The sequence below is a fragment of the Pituophis catenifer genome, unplaced genomic scaffold, assembly GCF_029215685.1.
Source record: "Pituophis catenifer annectens isolate HBS135680 unplaced genomic scaffold, rPitCat1.0.hap2 SCAF_3, whole genome shotgun sequence".
Classification (NCBI taxonomy): Eukaryota; Metazoa; Chordata; class Lepidosauria; order Squamata; family Colubridae; genus Pituophis; species Pituophis catenifer.
The window spans coordinates 130,060,018-130,075,947 of record NW_027256883.1 but is presented as its reverse complement, the minus strand read 5'-3'; the positions used below and the strand labels follow the sequence as shown (position 1 = coordinate 130,075,947).

At 38.6% G+C, this 15,930-nt stretch overlaps 1 protein-coding gene across 1 annotated transcript in view; it reads right to left on the bottom strand.

Annotated features, from left to right (window-relative positions):
- Positions 1 to 15,930, bottom strand: part of ABCD3 (ATP binding cassette subfamily D member 3) — a 45,043-nt gene that overhangs the window by 15,522 nt on the left and 13,591 nt on the right. Inside the window, exons 4-11 of the mRNA XM_070941184.1 lie at positions 13,561 to 13,649; positions 10,759 to 10,828; positions 7,219 to 7,316; positions 5,510 to 5,633; positions 5,059 to 5,115; positions 3,541 to 3,683; positions 2,670 to 2,739; positions 168 to 237 (exon numbers count right to left, since the gene is read on the bottom strand). Of these exons, the coding sequence (XP_070797285.1) occupies positions 168 to 237; positions 2,670 to 2,739; positions 3,541 to 3,683; positions 5,059 to 5,115; positions 5,510 to 5,633; positions 7,219 to 7,316; positions 10,759 to 10,828; positions 13,561 to 13,649 (721 nt within the window). The remainder of the gene's footprint in view (positions 1 to 167; positions 238 to 2,669; positions 2,740 to 3,540; positions 3,684 to 5,058; positions 5,116 to 5,509; positions 5,634 to 7,218; positions 7,317 to 10,758; positions 10,829 to 13,560; positions 13,650 to 15,930) is intronic.

The following is a 15,930-nucleotide window of genomic DNA, read 5'->3' as shown; positions in this document are numbered from 1 at the left end:
AGAAATGTAATTAGATAAAGTATCTCAGACATTACCGTCCTTAGTTCTCATGAAAAGGAGGGAGGGAGGGAGGGAGGGAGGGAGGGAAGGAAGGAAGGAAGGAAGGAAGGAAGGAAGGAAGGAAGGAAGGAAGGAAGGAAGGAAGGAAGGAAGGACTGAACACTTACATTTAGCAATAATGGTGTCTATGAAGCCCATTGTAAACCGGAACAAAATGAAATTGTGCAAGTGCTCTACCTAGGGCAATGAAAAATAGGAAAGTTATGTCAATACATTTTATACATGATACTTAAATGATGCATTAAAAATAGATTGTGTCTCAGTCTTTCTTAAGATGTATTTATTTTATTTGGGGGGGGGAGAAAAATGTTGCATTCTACAATATACAGGAGGAAACTGTAAGTAGCAGGCCGCTTTTGGCAACCTCTTTTGTTGTGTTTTTTAAAAAATAAGCCACAATTTTCGGAAAACATATAGTTGATTTAATTGCTATAGTATATTTTAAAAATTGTTATAATTTCAAGATAACCTTTTTATTCACTATTTATGTATTTTTATATTAGATGTCCGTGGATGAGGGAATCATGATCCTTTTGAGGCAATGACAATCACTGTGTATTGTTGAGAGTGCTCAAAAATAAAAATTAAAAAAAAAAGATTTAAAAAAACTCATGATTATCTCATGCAAGAATAGTAATCTTATGAAATTTAGTTCATTTTGTGTAACTTCACTGCATATGCCTCTCAGTTGGTATCATGCAGGCAATAAATAGCACATTGGCTTACAAAGTAGTCTCTACATTAAAGATCTTAGCTTGCATAGAACAGCATGAGCTTGCTTAAGTAAAATAGCACTTTGGTTGATTTGGTGCCAAATCCTATATGAAAAATTTTAGAAGAGATATTAATCTCCCATTTAGATGAACAGAAAGTGGATATAAGGAAAAAGAATGAGAAAATTGTTTGGAAGAGTGTGAAATGATGTATGCTACAAAGTACCACAAAAATATGTGGAGTTATGAGAAGTCTGTGAAAAGATACTGTACTTGGTGGAATGTTGATGAAAAATGCTACAGGTGAGGAAAAAATCGTTACTACAGAACAGTGATGGCTAACCTTTTCTGGACCGAGTGCCCAAAGCGTGCACGTGCAAACCCCCAAAATGCAATGCACGCGCAGCCCCCGCGCATGCGCGCCCCGACCCCCTGCATACCCCCTGCCCCCCACGCATGCATGTCAGAGACCCGAAAACCAACTCGCCAGTGGGAGGCACGCGTGCATGCACGGCGGAGCTGAGCTGGAGCAACAACTTGCATGCCCACAGAGAGAGTGCTGCGTGCCACCTCTGGCACACGTGCCATAGGTTCACTATCACTGCTATAGGAGGACAGCAGCATGAGGACTAGAAAAAAACAGTGTGTGTGTGTATGTTTGTGTATGCTGCAAGAATGTGGTCAAAGAGAAAAATGAACAGTTAAGATTAAAAATGGCATAGAAAATGGAAAGCAATTTTGAAATACATGCACGTATATACATCTTAAAAAAGAATAACAGAAACTGTATCCAATATGTTGATGACTCCCAAGAATAAACTACGCAAATAGGTAAAGACAGGTAAAGCTCTTTGAATGTCACATCCATTAGGAAACCTGTGGCACATTAGAAATTAAACTTGAATTGTGATATGACTTTTCAGAGGCAAAAGTCTGCAACGTGAAATAGGTCTTTGCCTTTTAAACTTCATACATCAAATTTATTAAGCTTTAACAATAAGATTTGTTTTGCCTCTGATAGGGCTTCAACTTATTCACAATTAAAAAAGTGAAATTATACTTATAATGCAATATGGAAAACTAAAAAAGTGAACTAATGGTGAGGAAAAAAAGACTTTGGTGCTTGTAAACGGTGCTTGTAAAAGTCAAATACATTTTTTTTAAAAAAATTCCACATCCAGGATCAACAAAGCTCACTGATTCTGAAGTCACTGGGTCTAAAGCAGGGGTGAAATCTATTTTTTTTTCCCTACCAGTTCTGTGGGTGTAGCTTGGTGGGCATGGCAGGGGAAGAATACTGCAAAAACTCCATTCCCACCCCACTCCTGGGGGAAGGATATTGCAAAATCTCCATTCCCACTTCACTCTGGGGCCAGCCAGAGGTGGCACTTGCCGGTTCTCCGAACTACTCAAAATTTCCACTACTGATTCTTCAGAACCTGTCAGAACCTGCTGGATTTCACCCCTGGTCTAAAGGGAGATTTAAATCAGACTTAAGGAAAAATAAAAGATATAAAGACTGAGACGGGAAGAAGGTGATAAGCAAGTTTGGCAAGATTTTTGGAGAATGGATATAATCAAATTGAATCAAATCAAATTGAAGGAGACAAAATCCTTACTATGACTATAGCATTTAGGAGGCCAATTTATAGAAAAGGCTAATATGCTCCAATCATGTCCCCTCCTTTTTAACTATATCATTTGTCAGTACCCATAATCCTTAGGCATTGCTTTGAAAAAATATATAGTGTCTTTCACCTATTACTTTTCACTTTGCATTAAGTGATTGTCTCATGCAGATATCCCTCTAACACAGAAGTCTTTCATAATCTTTAACATCACTGCACCAAATGTTGTGGATTGTTTACATTACCGAATGGTTTGAAGCTAACTTACCAATTTGTGAAAAGCTTTGTGAATTGTCTGTTTTTCCCTTTGATTTCCATTATAAAATGCAATTTCCTCACTGTAGAAAAAAAAAAAAGGTCTAATCAGCACATATTGGCAAGCAAGATCAAACTAAGCAGCAGGAGAATGAGGTGGGGTTGTCTATAGGCGATAAAAGTGTAATGGCACCTGCCGTTTCAGACAACCGGTTGGAAGTCATAATTTTAAATGCTCCCTCAATTTCTTTCCCTGCTTACTACACATGTTTTAATCTTGCCCTGCAACACAGAATCATACTGGCTGTTTCAACATTACATGATTTTCGATTTCCCACATGTCTGGACCAGACCTTGAAACTAGTCTTGCAACTAGTGAAAGCTTGCTGCAACAACAAAAATAGCAAAATGTTCTTATTTAAATGACCAAGCAAAATAACTCAGAGTATATTCATTCTTAAATTCTTAGTTAAAGCCATACTCTTGGTTCTGTACCAGAATAACAATAACTACTCCTGATTTTCACTGCTTTAGCAGTAAAGTTCACATTAAGTTCACAACACAGCACTATTAACTTCATTTATTTTAATAAAATGGGTATTTTAATATTTTTTTTAAGTAAAGAAACCAACTATCTTAGGACATGCTTCCTACAACAAATTAAATTGCACCAGAACAAATTATGACAAATCAAACAAACATCTTATTCATTCAGTTTTCAGATGAAAATCGTTTGTTTTCATTCTTCAGCAACCAATATAGAGGTTTAACATGAAACATTTTAAAAGGTTTTTTTTTTTAAATAAATAACAACATAAAGGACTTGATTTAGCTTATAATATTTGGCCTAATGAACATTAATTTGTCTTGAAACTATGTCATACCTGTTTGTAATGAGCCGTGAATTGACGTATCTATACTCGCCTTCGTATTTTTGTTCTGTAATTGTCATCTTACCGATAGGTCTTCTTAAGCGTGTAAGGATAAAGCCTGAAAAAATCAAGTAGGCCATCATGGAAGCAGGGCCCTGAAAATATCAAAAAATAAAATAAGACACAACTTCCAAAATAAATCTATTAACAATATTTTCTTTTTCAAAAAGGATGCATCTAGCAATCCGTTGGTGCAGAGGCTGGTTACAAGGAAAGGTATCACCTGACTACAGGTTAGAAGTTACTTCCAACTGCAGAAAAATGTAATCAATCTTAAAGTAAGACCTGCCAATTCTGAAATTAAATAACACTTAATTATTTTTATAAATGACAGCAGGTTCCAAATATAACGACGTTTGCTTCTGAGTAAATACTTACATGGTATTGTATATGTCAAGGGCTGATCTATGATAAAAAGCTTTCCTGAAAGATTATGACACAATGACACTTAACTTTTTAGAGTGGCTTATTAATACACCCGTTTCTATTACAAAAAATGTGTGCAGGGATGTGGGCATGCATGTCTGTATGTGTTTGTCTCTGTGTTGACGCCTGGTCACAGCCTGGATAAGTCCCTGCAATTTTTTTGGGCAAGATTTCAGAAATGTATTGCCATTGCCTACTTTCTAGATCTTAGAGAGAATGACTGGCACAAGATTACCCAGCTGGCTTTCATGCATAAAGTGGAATTAAAATTCACAGTCTCCATATTACTAGTTTGGTGCCTTAACCACTACACCAAACTGGCTCTCTACAAGAATTTTAATGTATGTAAAATTCTTAAAACTCTGAATGATCTTATCTTTCTACCTATTACATTATCAAGATATTGTTAAAAGAATATCCCACATTATATTTACCATCTGTTTATAGAGCTCTGGTGGCTCAGCAGACTAAAGCACTGTTATTAACATCCACTTATATCTGCTGCCTGCAATTACTGCAAGTTCAAATCTCACCAGGCTCAAGGTTGACTCAGCCTTCCATCCTTTCTAAGGTAGGTAAAATGAGGACCCGGATTATGGGGGCAATAAGCTGACTTTGTATAAATATACAAAAGTATGAAGGCTATTGCTTAGCGCATTGTAAGCCACCCTGAGTCTCCGGAAAAGGGCGGCATATAAATCAAATTAAAAAAAAAAAAGTATGTAGCACACATTTGACAAATTATAATGGTAGAAAATTCTAAATTTCTTGTAGTTTTACTTCCAAATACTTCTCTTTTTACTTTACTTTTTACTTTTATTTGATTTGTATACCACCCTACTCCCGAAGGACTCAGGGCGGTGAACAGCCATCAATAAAATACATACATACAAAATTTAAAAAAGCAGAAATAAAATCGAATTAAATAGTTTGGCCCAGACAGATTCTCAATATTACATTATAGAAAATTCTCACTAATTCATCTCTCCTATTGGAGAGTATATAATTCATATTTAAAGTGCATAAATAAAAATAAAATTTTACCTGTGCTCCTATTGCACTTGTTAGTTTGAAGATGTATAGAACAATATCCAAAAATGGCTGCAAAATAAGATTTAATTGTAAATATTGGGTCATGGGAGAAAGCATGCCATATGAATTTTTATTTAAAAGGACACTTTTACAAAGAAGATATCAGGTTTTTCGAATAAACATAGCTAAAATGTCTCATCTTAGGCTCTCAAAGGCTATGTGAACATTCTGAGTCAATTTTAAAAAACTAAAAACCTGTATTAAAAAAATTCTTACAATATAAATCAGTTTCTCAAGAATTTTTACTTTGTCTACTGTTCAACAATTACTTAAATGCAAGAAAAATCTCTAATTCAGCAGTTTTTCAGTTTCATGCTGAGAACGAATATTTAAATTGCTACTATGTAAATTATATTTAAACATGCAGATGACAACATAATCACTTTTTTTTCTTCACACTTACCTTGCTGAGGTTTGAATATAGGTCCACTACACTGTTACAAAATTTTTCGACGTCTTGTGTAAGTAGTTGATCAGGATTGCCTATTCTGTTGTCTAGATTGCCCATTTTGTAGAATGTGAAACTCCTAAAATGTCAGGAAATCAGTAATATAACATAGCAGTTTCACTGAATGATTAATTACAATTATATTTATTTATTAAAAATGTTGCCAGCCCTCCCACTGCAAGGCTGCTTACAAGATTAAAAGAAATAAAACTATACATATACATTTATATATGTGTGGATAGACAGACAGACAGACAATAATTAAAATTATGGTAAAAAGATGGAGAGGGAGAAAATAAAAACTGCAGGGGTGAGGTGGGATCTGCTATGAGTTCATCAACCACCTCCAGTTTGATACTCCCCACTGGAACAAGACAGTGGTAGAAAGATGGAGAGGGAGAAAATAAAAACTGCAGGGGTGAGGTGGGATCTGCTATGAGTTCATCAACCACCTCCAGTTTGATACTCCCCACTGGAACAAGACAGTCCCTCAGGTAACCTGAATCCATGCCATGCAGGGCTTTAAAGATGATAACCAACACCTTGAATTGCACCTGGAAGCAAATCAGTAGCTCGCGGAACAGCAGTGTGACATGGACCACTCTAGGGGCCCTAAAGACACACTCTGCCAAATGCTCCTTAAGGGTAGACCCATGTACAGTACATTGCAGTAGGCCAGATGTGAGATGACCAGGACTTGAATGACTGAATGCAGGGACTCTTGAACCAGGAAAGGCTGCAACTGGCACACAACCTGAAATTGTGCAAAGGCTGCCCTAGCCACAACTGCCAGCTGCTAATGAATCCATGAGAACCCCCAAGTTGCGAACCAGGTCTCTGTGGGGTAGTGCCACCCCATCCAAACTAAAGATGTCAAAGTCTGAGATCTTGAAGCTCCACACTCCCAAAGCCATTCAGTCTTGTCAGAGTTCAATTGAAGTCTGTTGTCCCTCATCCAAGCCTCGAAAGCCTGGCAGAAACAGCATCACTCGGGTCACCAGGGATGGAGATACCTCAAAGTACTGATGATACCTCAACCCATGGTGATGAATGATTTCGCTTGGTGGCTTCATGTAGATGTTTAAAAAGAGAGGCAAGAGTAACAAACCCTGTAGCAGGCCACAGGCTGTAAGCTGGATCTCTCACTCCCTCACGCCTCACGATTGAGACCTGGTCTTGGATAAAGGAGTCAAACCAGCACAAGACTCTGCTGCCCAGCATCAAACCCCACAGCCGGCCCAAAAAGATATCATGGTCAATGGTATTGAAGGCTGCTGAGAGGTCAAGGAGATCAAGGATGATTAAATTACTCCCATTCCACTCTTGCCAGAGATCATGCACAAGTGTAACCAAGGCTGTTTCTGTCCCTTAATTGGGCCTAAATCCTGACTGAAAGGGGTCCAGATAATCTGTTTCATCCAGCATCCTTTGAAGCTGCCAAACAGCCATCTTTTCTATCACCTTCCCTAAGAAGGGAAGATGGGAAAATGGACCAAAATTATCCAGGCAGGTGGGATCTTGCAAGGATCATGCAAGGAGGCAAGGTGAACAAGGGCCTCCTTATACATTAAATTATACATTACAATTTATATTAACTTTAAAGGAGTAGAGTTTATTTAATTTTAATCTAAATGTAATGTTAAAAACAAAAAAAAATCACTTACTGTAGGTACTGATCATAAAGATACTTGGTAAGTCGGACACGGAAACACAACTTAAGTTCATTTAGTCCATATTTCAAGAAGTTATTCACTAGGGAAATCTATAAATAAGAACATATCAATAAGAACACATAATCTAATGTGCTTAAAGCCCACCACCATTTTAGATCCCAACAGATGGCAATCTAAAATCCAATTTAAGAATACAACCCACAAAGAATTCATCTGCAAACCTAGAAATGTTTATTTGGGAAATAAGCCCCAATAAACTGAATGCAATGTAAACCTGCATAGGATTGTGCTGTAATCAGTATTTTTTTAAAAAAAAAAACTTCATGAAGAAATACATGCTTAGATACAAGGGACCAAGAGGAAGCTTGAAGTGTAATAGTACTTGCTACTCTGTGAACTGTTTTACCAGATAGTGACAGTTTCCCAGGGCACAATATCACAATATACTGGGGATGATATAAATTACAGCATGTTGGTGAGTAATCTTTTATCTGTAAGAACCACATATTGATACCACAAAAGAAATAGAAAGCAGTAGCAGTGGAGGGGGCTTTGTGTGAATCAGGAACGTCTAATTCTTTCTTTGATTCTGAAAGCTTTTTGGTTTTTTCCTCATTTCTATGCTAGGACTTGTTCTGCTGGCTTTTCTACACACACAAAAAAGCTTTAACATGCTAATATCTTACTACACAGGTCTCAACTATCTACAGCAGAGGTGTCAAACTCAATTTCATTGAGGGCCACATCAGAGCTGTGGTTGACCTTGGGGGGCTGGGCGTGCGTGGCCAACTTGGTGGGTGTGGCCAATTGGCTGGGCGTGGCCAACTCGGAGGCATGGCCAGCTTGACGCCACTCCCCAAACTGCTGGCCTGATCTTTCCTCTTTGCATTGGGGAGATAGACCGGGACGAAGCTACACTGGCCTGATCTTTCCTCTTCACATTGGGTAGGCCAGGACGGCCCCGCAGGGCCAGATCTGACCACATCGCAGGCCAGATCTGACCACATCATGGGCTGGATCCAGACCATGGGCCTTGACTTTGATACCCCTGATCAGGGGTGAAATCTAAAATTTTCCCCTACCGGTTCTGTGGTCGTGGCTTGGTGGGGAGGTGTCCTGTGACTGAGTGGGCATGGCCAACTCGATGTCACTCACAGCCACGCCCACTCAGTCACAAGACCCCCTCCCATCAAGCCACGCTCACAGAACTGGTACGGAAAAATTTTTAAATTTCTATTTTGCCGGCGTGTCCTTACCTTTCTCCCGCGGCTTTGCCCACCCGCCCATTCCCGAGTCAGGGAATGCACCATTCCCCGACTCCGGCCTTGCCGCGAAGCCGCTGCCTGCTCTCCCTTCGCCATGTGGCTCCGCCCACCCACCCCATTCCCCGACTCCGGCCTTGCCACGGAGCCACTGCCTGCTTGCCCTTTGCCATGCGGGTCTGCCCACCTGCCCCATTCCCCGGAGTCGGGGAATGCACCATTCCCCGACTCCTACTGCTCACCTTTCTCCTGCAGCTTGGTGTCAGGGAAGGCAAGCGCCCGAAAGATACTGGAGTCGCTCACTCTCCTTCTTGAATGAGCCGCTCTGGTTCACGTGCCGGCTGTGCAAGCGCACACCCAACCTGCCGCTGAATTAAATAAATGGTGTGCGCTTGTGCAGCCGGCGTATGGACCAGAGTGGCTCAATCAAGAAGGAGAGTGAGTGACTCCAGTAACTTTCGGGCGCTTGCCTTCCTTGACAGCCAGCCGCAGGAGGTGAGCAGTAGGATACACTGTGTGGCGAAGGGCGAGCAGGCAGCGGCTCCGCAGCAAGGCCGGAGTCGGGGAATGGTGCATTCCCTGACTCCAGGGAGTGGGGCGGGTGGGCGGAGCCTCCAGCTGCCATTGCTACTGGTTCTCCAGCCACCATCGCTACCTACTCGCCCGAGCCAGTCCGAACCGGGAGCATTTCACCCCTGCCCCTGATTTACCGTAAGGATTCCACCTACCTAACCATTTGATATGTTCTTCCTGGAAGAAGCTTTTGCACATACCCCACTTTTATAAGTAAGGAGAATGGAGGTCACGGGGTCCTACTTCTCTGGCTTTGTGAAATGGTCTTCCCTTGGAAATAAGACCAACATTACCCTTCTATCCTTCTTCACATTCTGAACTCTTCCCCAGAATGTATAGGGACTGGTTAAACTGCTTCAATTCCCTTTAACTTGTGTTTCATGTTTATCTTACATTTTGATTGTGCTATTATTTTCTCTATTGTCTACGTATCCAAGGTCCTTGGTAAGGACTCGACAGGCAGTCAAAAATGCCAAATGCAGTCTGAGCACCTGGCTGAAATCGGGATGAACCATAATGATATTATTAACGTTTACAACTTTTATTTTAATGATATTTACTGTGGCAGTTTTATTTGGCTGTATATTTTACTGCATTGCTACTAAAATTGTTTACACTTGCTATATGATGAGGAGTCATGATGAAGGGGGAAGTCTTTTTCTTTCCCTCTCTTTACTATATGTTCTTATTTTTTTCATTTTAAAATATTTTTATTTTATTTTTTATTGTTGTATTAATTTTTTATTGCATTGTACTAAATTTTGTATATTGCATTGTATTAAATTTTTATCTAACTTACAATTTTTAATAAAATCACTATATAGAAAAAGAGGAACTTGGATTGGGGAATCATTTTTCTCATGTCATATCCCTTTTAACAGAGAGGAAAAGAATTGGCCAAGAGTCAATTGGCCAAGAATCTTGAACTCAGATACTTCTGAATTTGATTATGGGTATCAGACAATTATTTATGCCACCAGGCTTAGTTTCCTACCTACCACATTCTGCCCTATCACAAATCAAATCCATTTATGCTCATATCTACCCTTGCTCTTACTTTGATGTAGAGCAAAAAAAAAAAAAAAAAAACCATTAAAAAAAAATCCTCTCTTGTATAAAACATTTCCCCATCAATCTGGAAGAGGAGCTGTTCCATTAATGAGGTGAGAAACTACAATTTTGTTAATGATAAGGAGGAAAAACTACACCAAGATTGTATCTTATGTACTTTGATTCAAAATCAAAACGGAATGAGCAGTTTATCAACTTTTAAATATTTTTTTTGCACTGTTAAATACAAACTTTCCCTATGCTCTTATACTCTGGACACAGAATATTTCATTCCTCCCGTTTCATTGTAGTTGGAGTGACATTAAAGAAATCTTTCGCATTAAGATCAAGGGTAGGTAACTTGGAGCACTGCAAATAGTTTGAATGAGAGTTTTCATAACATTGTGCCATGGGTTGTACTAGCTTCGCTTGATAATATTGTAGACCTAACTTCTGGAAGTCACTATAATATAGTGAGCGCATAATTAAAGTAGGGGGAAAAAATGAAAGACTGCAACCCCATAAACCTTTTCAGGGTAATAAATTTCACGGGAGTACAAAGTGGTCAAATGTTACTGGAAAAGTTGTGACTGAATACCTATTCATTTTACCCCAAAGAGGTCAAGAACAAAAAAGCACCACTTACAGCAGGCATGGCAGCGATGAAGTTGAACAAGTACCTCTTGAAATCTTTTCTACTGCGGCCAATGATAGCACTGCAAACCACCACATGCACAAGATTAGTGGCAGAAGCAAGAAGACCCATCCCATAATATTTCCACAAGGACAGGTGGAAAGTCGTGAAAACGAACACAAGAAAAGGTCAACAAAAGAAGCAGCAAGACTCTCTTTACACCATATCAACATTCAGATGTGCTCCCACAACTGTGGTCAAAGCGACAACTGAATCAGTGAAAGCCATCACCTCTTTTTTTGACCCTTGGTGAAAGCCATCACCTCCTTTGCTACCCTTGGTGAAAGCCATCACCTCCCTTGCTACCCTTCACACTAATGGAACTGATTATACAGGCGGTGGTGGGTTTTAAACTTCCACATACTGTTGCCCATCTCCTTGAAGACACCACACTACAAAGAAAGCTATTGCCAAACAAGCCTATTGTTAAATCCCATGCCTCCATAACGCCTGGTTATTAATCTACACTTCCATCCTGACGTCACTAAGATATGTATTTTCCCCATTTCTGCTGGCATCGGGATATGGGATAAGTTAGCTCTTCCACAGGAGAAAGCATGGGCTGCCATTATAAAAGGCAGTCCTGTGCTTTTTGTAAAAAATAATTTTAAAAAACCTATATAATATATTATATTATAGCAGCAAATGTAAAAATTTTAATAAATAGGATTCGAATTGGATAAAAGCCAACATAGAAATACATATAGAGAAAAAAAAACAAGAGCTGGACAAGGAATAAAAAATTATATTCAGGAAGGTGAAGAATTTGGTAGGAAAAAAAATAATACTAATGGTTTAGAAACATAGCAGGAAGAAATTTGACTACAATGATCAGCTATGTTTCTTAGTGTGCTCATCCTCAACTTCCAGAATTCTCAGTCAGCATGGCCAAAGCTGGAAACCACACTCCCAATACACTAACTGGGAATTAGATTAAAAGCAATCTGGACCAAAATTCAAGGTGGCATTAGTGGCAACTGAGACTGTTAACCTACTAAGTGGTTGTCTTTGGAGTAGCAGAAAACAACAGTGAAAGTCACCAGCACCATACTGTATAATTTGTAAGAATACAAATTATACAGTATGCTTCAAATTGTTTTGAAGCAATTAATAAAGCTTTAGAAAGACTATGGAGTATACAATTTAGCTGATATTATTTAAACTAAATATCTCTGAAGTCAAAAACCACTGGGGAAAAGAAGCAATTGTTTCATTTATGCATCAGTTACGAGCATAAACATTGTAGATACATGCTAATATTTATGTCTCTTTACCAGTGGAATGGAAACTACAAATTTAAGAAAGAAATTCTTGAATAGCGACAGATCCCTGCTAACGATTGCACTGAAAGAAAAAAAAATGTACAGAATTTAACATTTTTATTTCTGACTAGGTAAAATAATAATTATATACTTTTATTGTACAAAGTGTAATGGATAATTACTGCAGGTAGTCCTCGACTTACGACCACAATTGAGCCCAGAATTTATGTTGCTAAGTGAGAAATTTGTTAAGTGAGTTTTGCCTCTGACTTTTCTTGCCACATTTCTTAAGTGAATCACTTCTGTTTCTAAAATTAGTAACATGGTTGTGAAATGAACCTGGCTTCTCCATTGACTTTGCTTGTTAGAAGGTCACAAAAGGTGAATACATGACCCCGGAACACTGCAACGGTCATAAATATGAACCAGTTCTCAAGCATCCAAATTAAATCATGCGACCATGGGGATGCTGCAACGGTCACAAGTGTGAAAAATGGTCATAAGTCACTTTTTTCAGTGCCGTTGTAATTTCGAACGGTCACTAAATGAACTGTTGTAAGCCGAGGACTACCTGTACTACAGAAGTCTAATAAACAACATTCCTGAATAGACATCAAAAATTGTAAGGTAAAAAGAACAGCCATCTGTTACATTTCATAGAATACAGGATTATTGCATGAATGTCAAAATGGAAAGCTTAAAATAAATTCCTCTTCGTAAGATTTGTTTAAAATTGAGTCTTGATGCTTAGAGCAAAACTCTTGATATTGAAGAGTATTCATGGTTTAGATCAGGGGTGGGCAAATGTGGCTCTTTTACAACCTGTGGCCTTCAACTCCCAGAATTCCTGAGCCAGCTTGGCTGTCTCGGGAATTCTGGGAGTTGAAGGCCACAGGTTGTAAAAGAGCCACATTTGCCCACCCCTGGTTTAGATCATTTGTGCCTACAATACTACATTGTATTTATACTATATGCAACACGGGAATAAAGAATCATGTATTACCTTCCATAAAATAAACTCGTACGTATATGCGGTTGACTGACACACTTAAGTATGTTGAAATACCAACTTTAAAAACTCGCAGTCAACATAACTGATAGTCATGTGACTAGGGAATTCTGAGAGAGAAATCCCAACATAACTGGGATTTGGGAGAAAACTATGATTTTTGCACCTCTAAGAGGGCACCAGTTGAACAAGGCTAACCCTTAAACTATGGTTTTTGCTTTTGTATGAGCCACACTGGTTAGTTTAAAAGTGGAAGTTTCTTTTCCAGGCAGCTCCAAGAGAGACTAATAGGGTAGAGGAGAGCCTGTGGCTTAACGTGGCATGCTCCCTTAGAAAGAAATTTTGATTTTGTATTGTACATTATATTTATTTATATTTAGTCATGCACTGTGTTTCTAAAAATAGCAGTATTAGCTTCTGATATATGGTAACAAAGAATAATAATGGTAGGAAATTGGTTTGGAATATATAAATGACCCTTACCTCTCGATAACTGTTCCATTATGAATCATCCAGATGTCACAATATGTGCGAAGTACCAACATAATGGCAATAAGTATCAAATAACCTGTCTATTATAAGAAAGATAGAAACAATATTTAGAACTGTATTAATTTTAGGACCTCTGCACAGAAAGCATACAGATCTTTTCCAACCATAAAGAATCAGTACAAATTAGACTCTAAAATAAAGCTAATCTGTTCTAAATACGAAGTACAGATAGTCCTTGACTTACAACCAAAATAAGGACCAGAAGAAAAATCACTGTTAAGCAGTGTGGTCATTAAGTGAGACATGATGGAACTGAATCTGAGTTTACAATTTTTTTTACCACGGTTGTTAAGCGAATCACCTAACGTTGAGCAAGACATCATGTGACGATGACTTGCAACCCTCTATCAACTCCCCCGTTGGCTTCGCTTGTCGGAAGCCCGTTGGGAAGGTTACAAATGGCAATCACATGACATATCATAAAAGTGATTGAGTTTTTAAGTGCCTGGACTGTGACCATGTGAATGCAGGGACACTGCAAGAGTCGTAAGTGCAAGGACTGGTCATAAGTCACTTTTTTCAGTGCTGTTGCAATGGTCACTAAATTGACCGCTACCTATGTACTAGAGATGCAGGGATTATTTTTGCTGCATCTCTTAGGTATTTATTAAGTGTTTTAGCATAGTTGTATACCGCCCAGGGTTACTAATAATATGAATGAGCAACTGGATTACAGCTATAGAAACTGGATCAATCAATCAATGCAACTCTAGGGAGTTGTATTCCAGCTGCTTATTCATATTATTTGGTATTCTAATTAGGCATTTCAAATTTATGAAGATGTATAGCTATAGGAATCTGGACACTACATTACAGGGAGGTAAGATGCCTAGTCTTGGAAACAGGCTAATATAACATTAATACCTAAAGATGGTCAAGATTTAACTTCCACAAAAAACTATAGACCAATATAACTACTGAAGAGTGTTTATAAATTATTGGCAGCAATTTTGGCAAATAGACTGAAAATAATTCTACAAGAAATTATTCATGAAGGCCGATATTATATATATATATTTAACCTAAATTACAAGTTAATGTCAGAATTGTATTGGACATTATAGGATATTCGGAAGAGCACAATGAAAAACAAGCCTCATTAATTTTTTTTTAGATGCAGAGAAAGCCTTTGACAATTTAAATTGATGCTTTTTGTTTAACGTTTTAGAAGATACAAACATTGGAGAGACGTTTTATAAAATGGGTAAAATCAGTGTATACTTCACAGAATAAATTATTATTAATGAGGACTTAAACCTTGTGAGGTAAGGAAATAAGATAAGGCTGCCCAATGCCCATTATCCCCCCTTTTTTTTACTTTGATTTTTGACATTATGAATAGATCTATAAGGCAAGATGAGAGGATAATGGGTATAAAAATGAAAAAAAGAAACTTTTGCAGATGATTTGGTGTTGGTATTATGAAGTGATGTTGTTGTGACCCCAACTCCCGAGCCTGTCCTAACAGAGGAAGAGGACTCAGAAGGTGATGGGGAGGAACGGATAAGGCCTCCCTCTCCAGGACCCTCCTCTCTGGCAATGCCTCAGGTTCCATCCAAAGGCCAAGAGGAACAGCCTGGGATATGTCAGGAGGAAAGCATATCGGAACAACAACAGATAGGGAGCGAGGATGATGAATCCTGGCTTGATCCCAGGCAGCGTCGGAGGGAAAAGCGTGCGCAGCAACGAAAGAAGCGTGGGAGGGCCAGAGATTGAGCTGAGTCACTGAGCCACACCCCACAAGGAATAAAAGTGGGTGTGATTGCTCTTCAGGCTTTGTGATGGTCAAAGTTAAAAACCTGAGAGTCACATCGCGTTACCTGAAATCTGGCTTGTGCATATTTGGATTGGACCTTGGCTAACTCTTGCTTCGTGGATTACTTTTTGCTACTGAACCGGACTGAGGATAAACTCTCTCTTGCTTACTGTGAGTGAAAACTGACTTGGCAGGCATTTTGCAGTTTACTGCCAAAACTCTTATCTGCAAGGGTTTCTAGTCTGATTGCTTAATAAAATCTTGGCAGGCATGCCTGGTTGTGTGTTTGCCTGTGTGGGGAAGGGGGACAGAACAGATGTTATAAAGTGATGTAAAGTGACATTTGTCACTGGACAAATTCTCTAAAACATTTAAAAGTACCTCGATTATGGAAGTATGGAAGTTGGAAGTATGTACAACAAGAGAGGACTTTTTATTATGCTAAAAAATTGGATTCAAGTACATATATTAATTCAGAAAAATTTAAAAATTAATATACAATTGAAATCAGAGACATGCCTTTTGGGACTGATGGACAGATATTG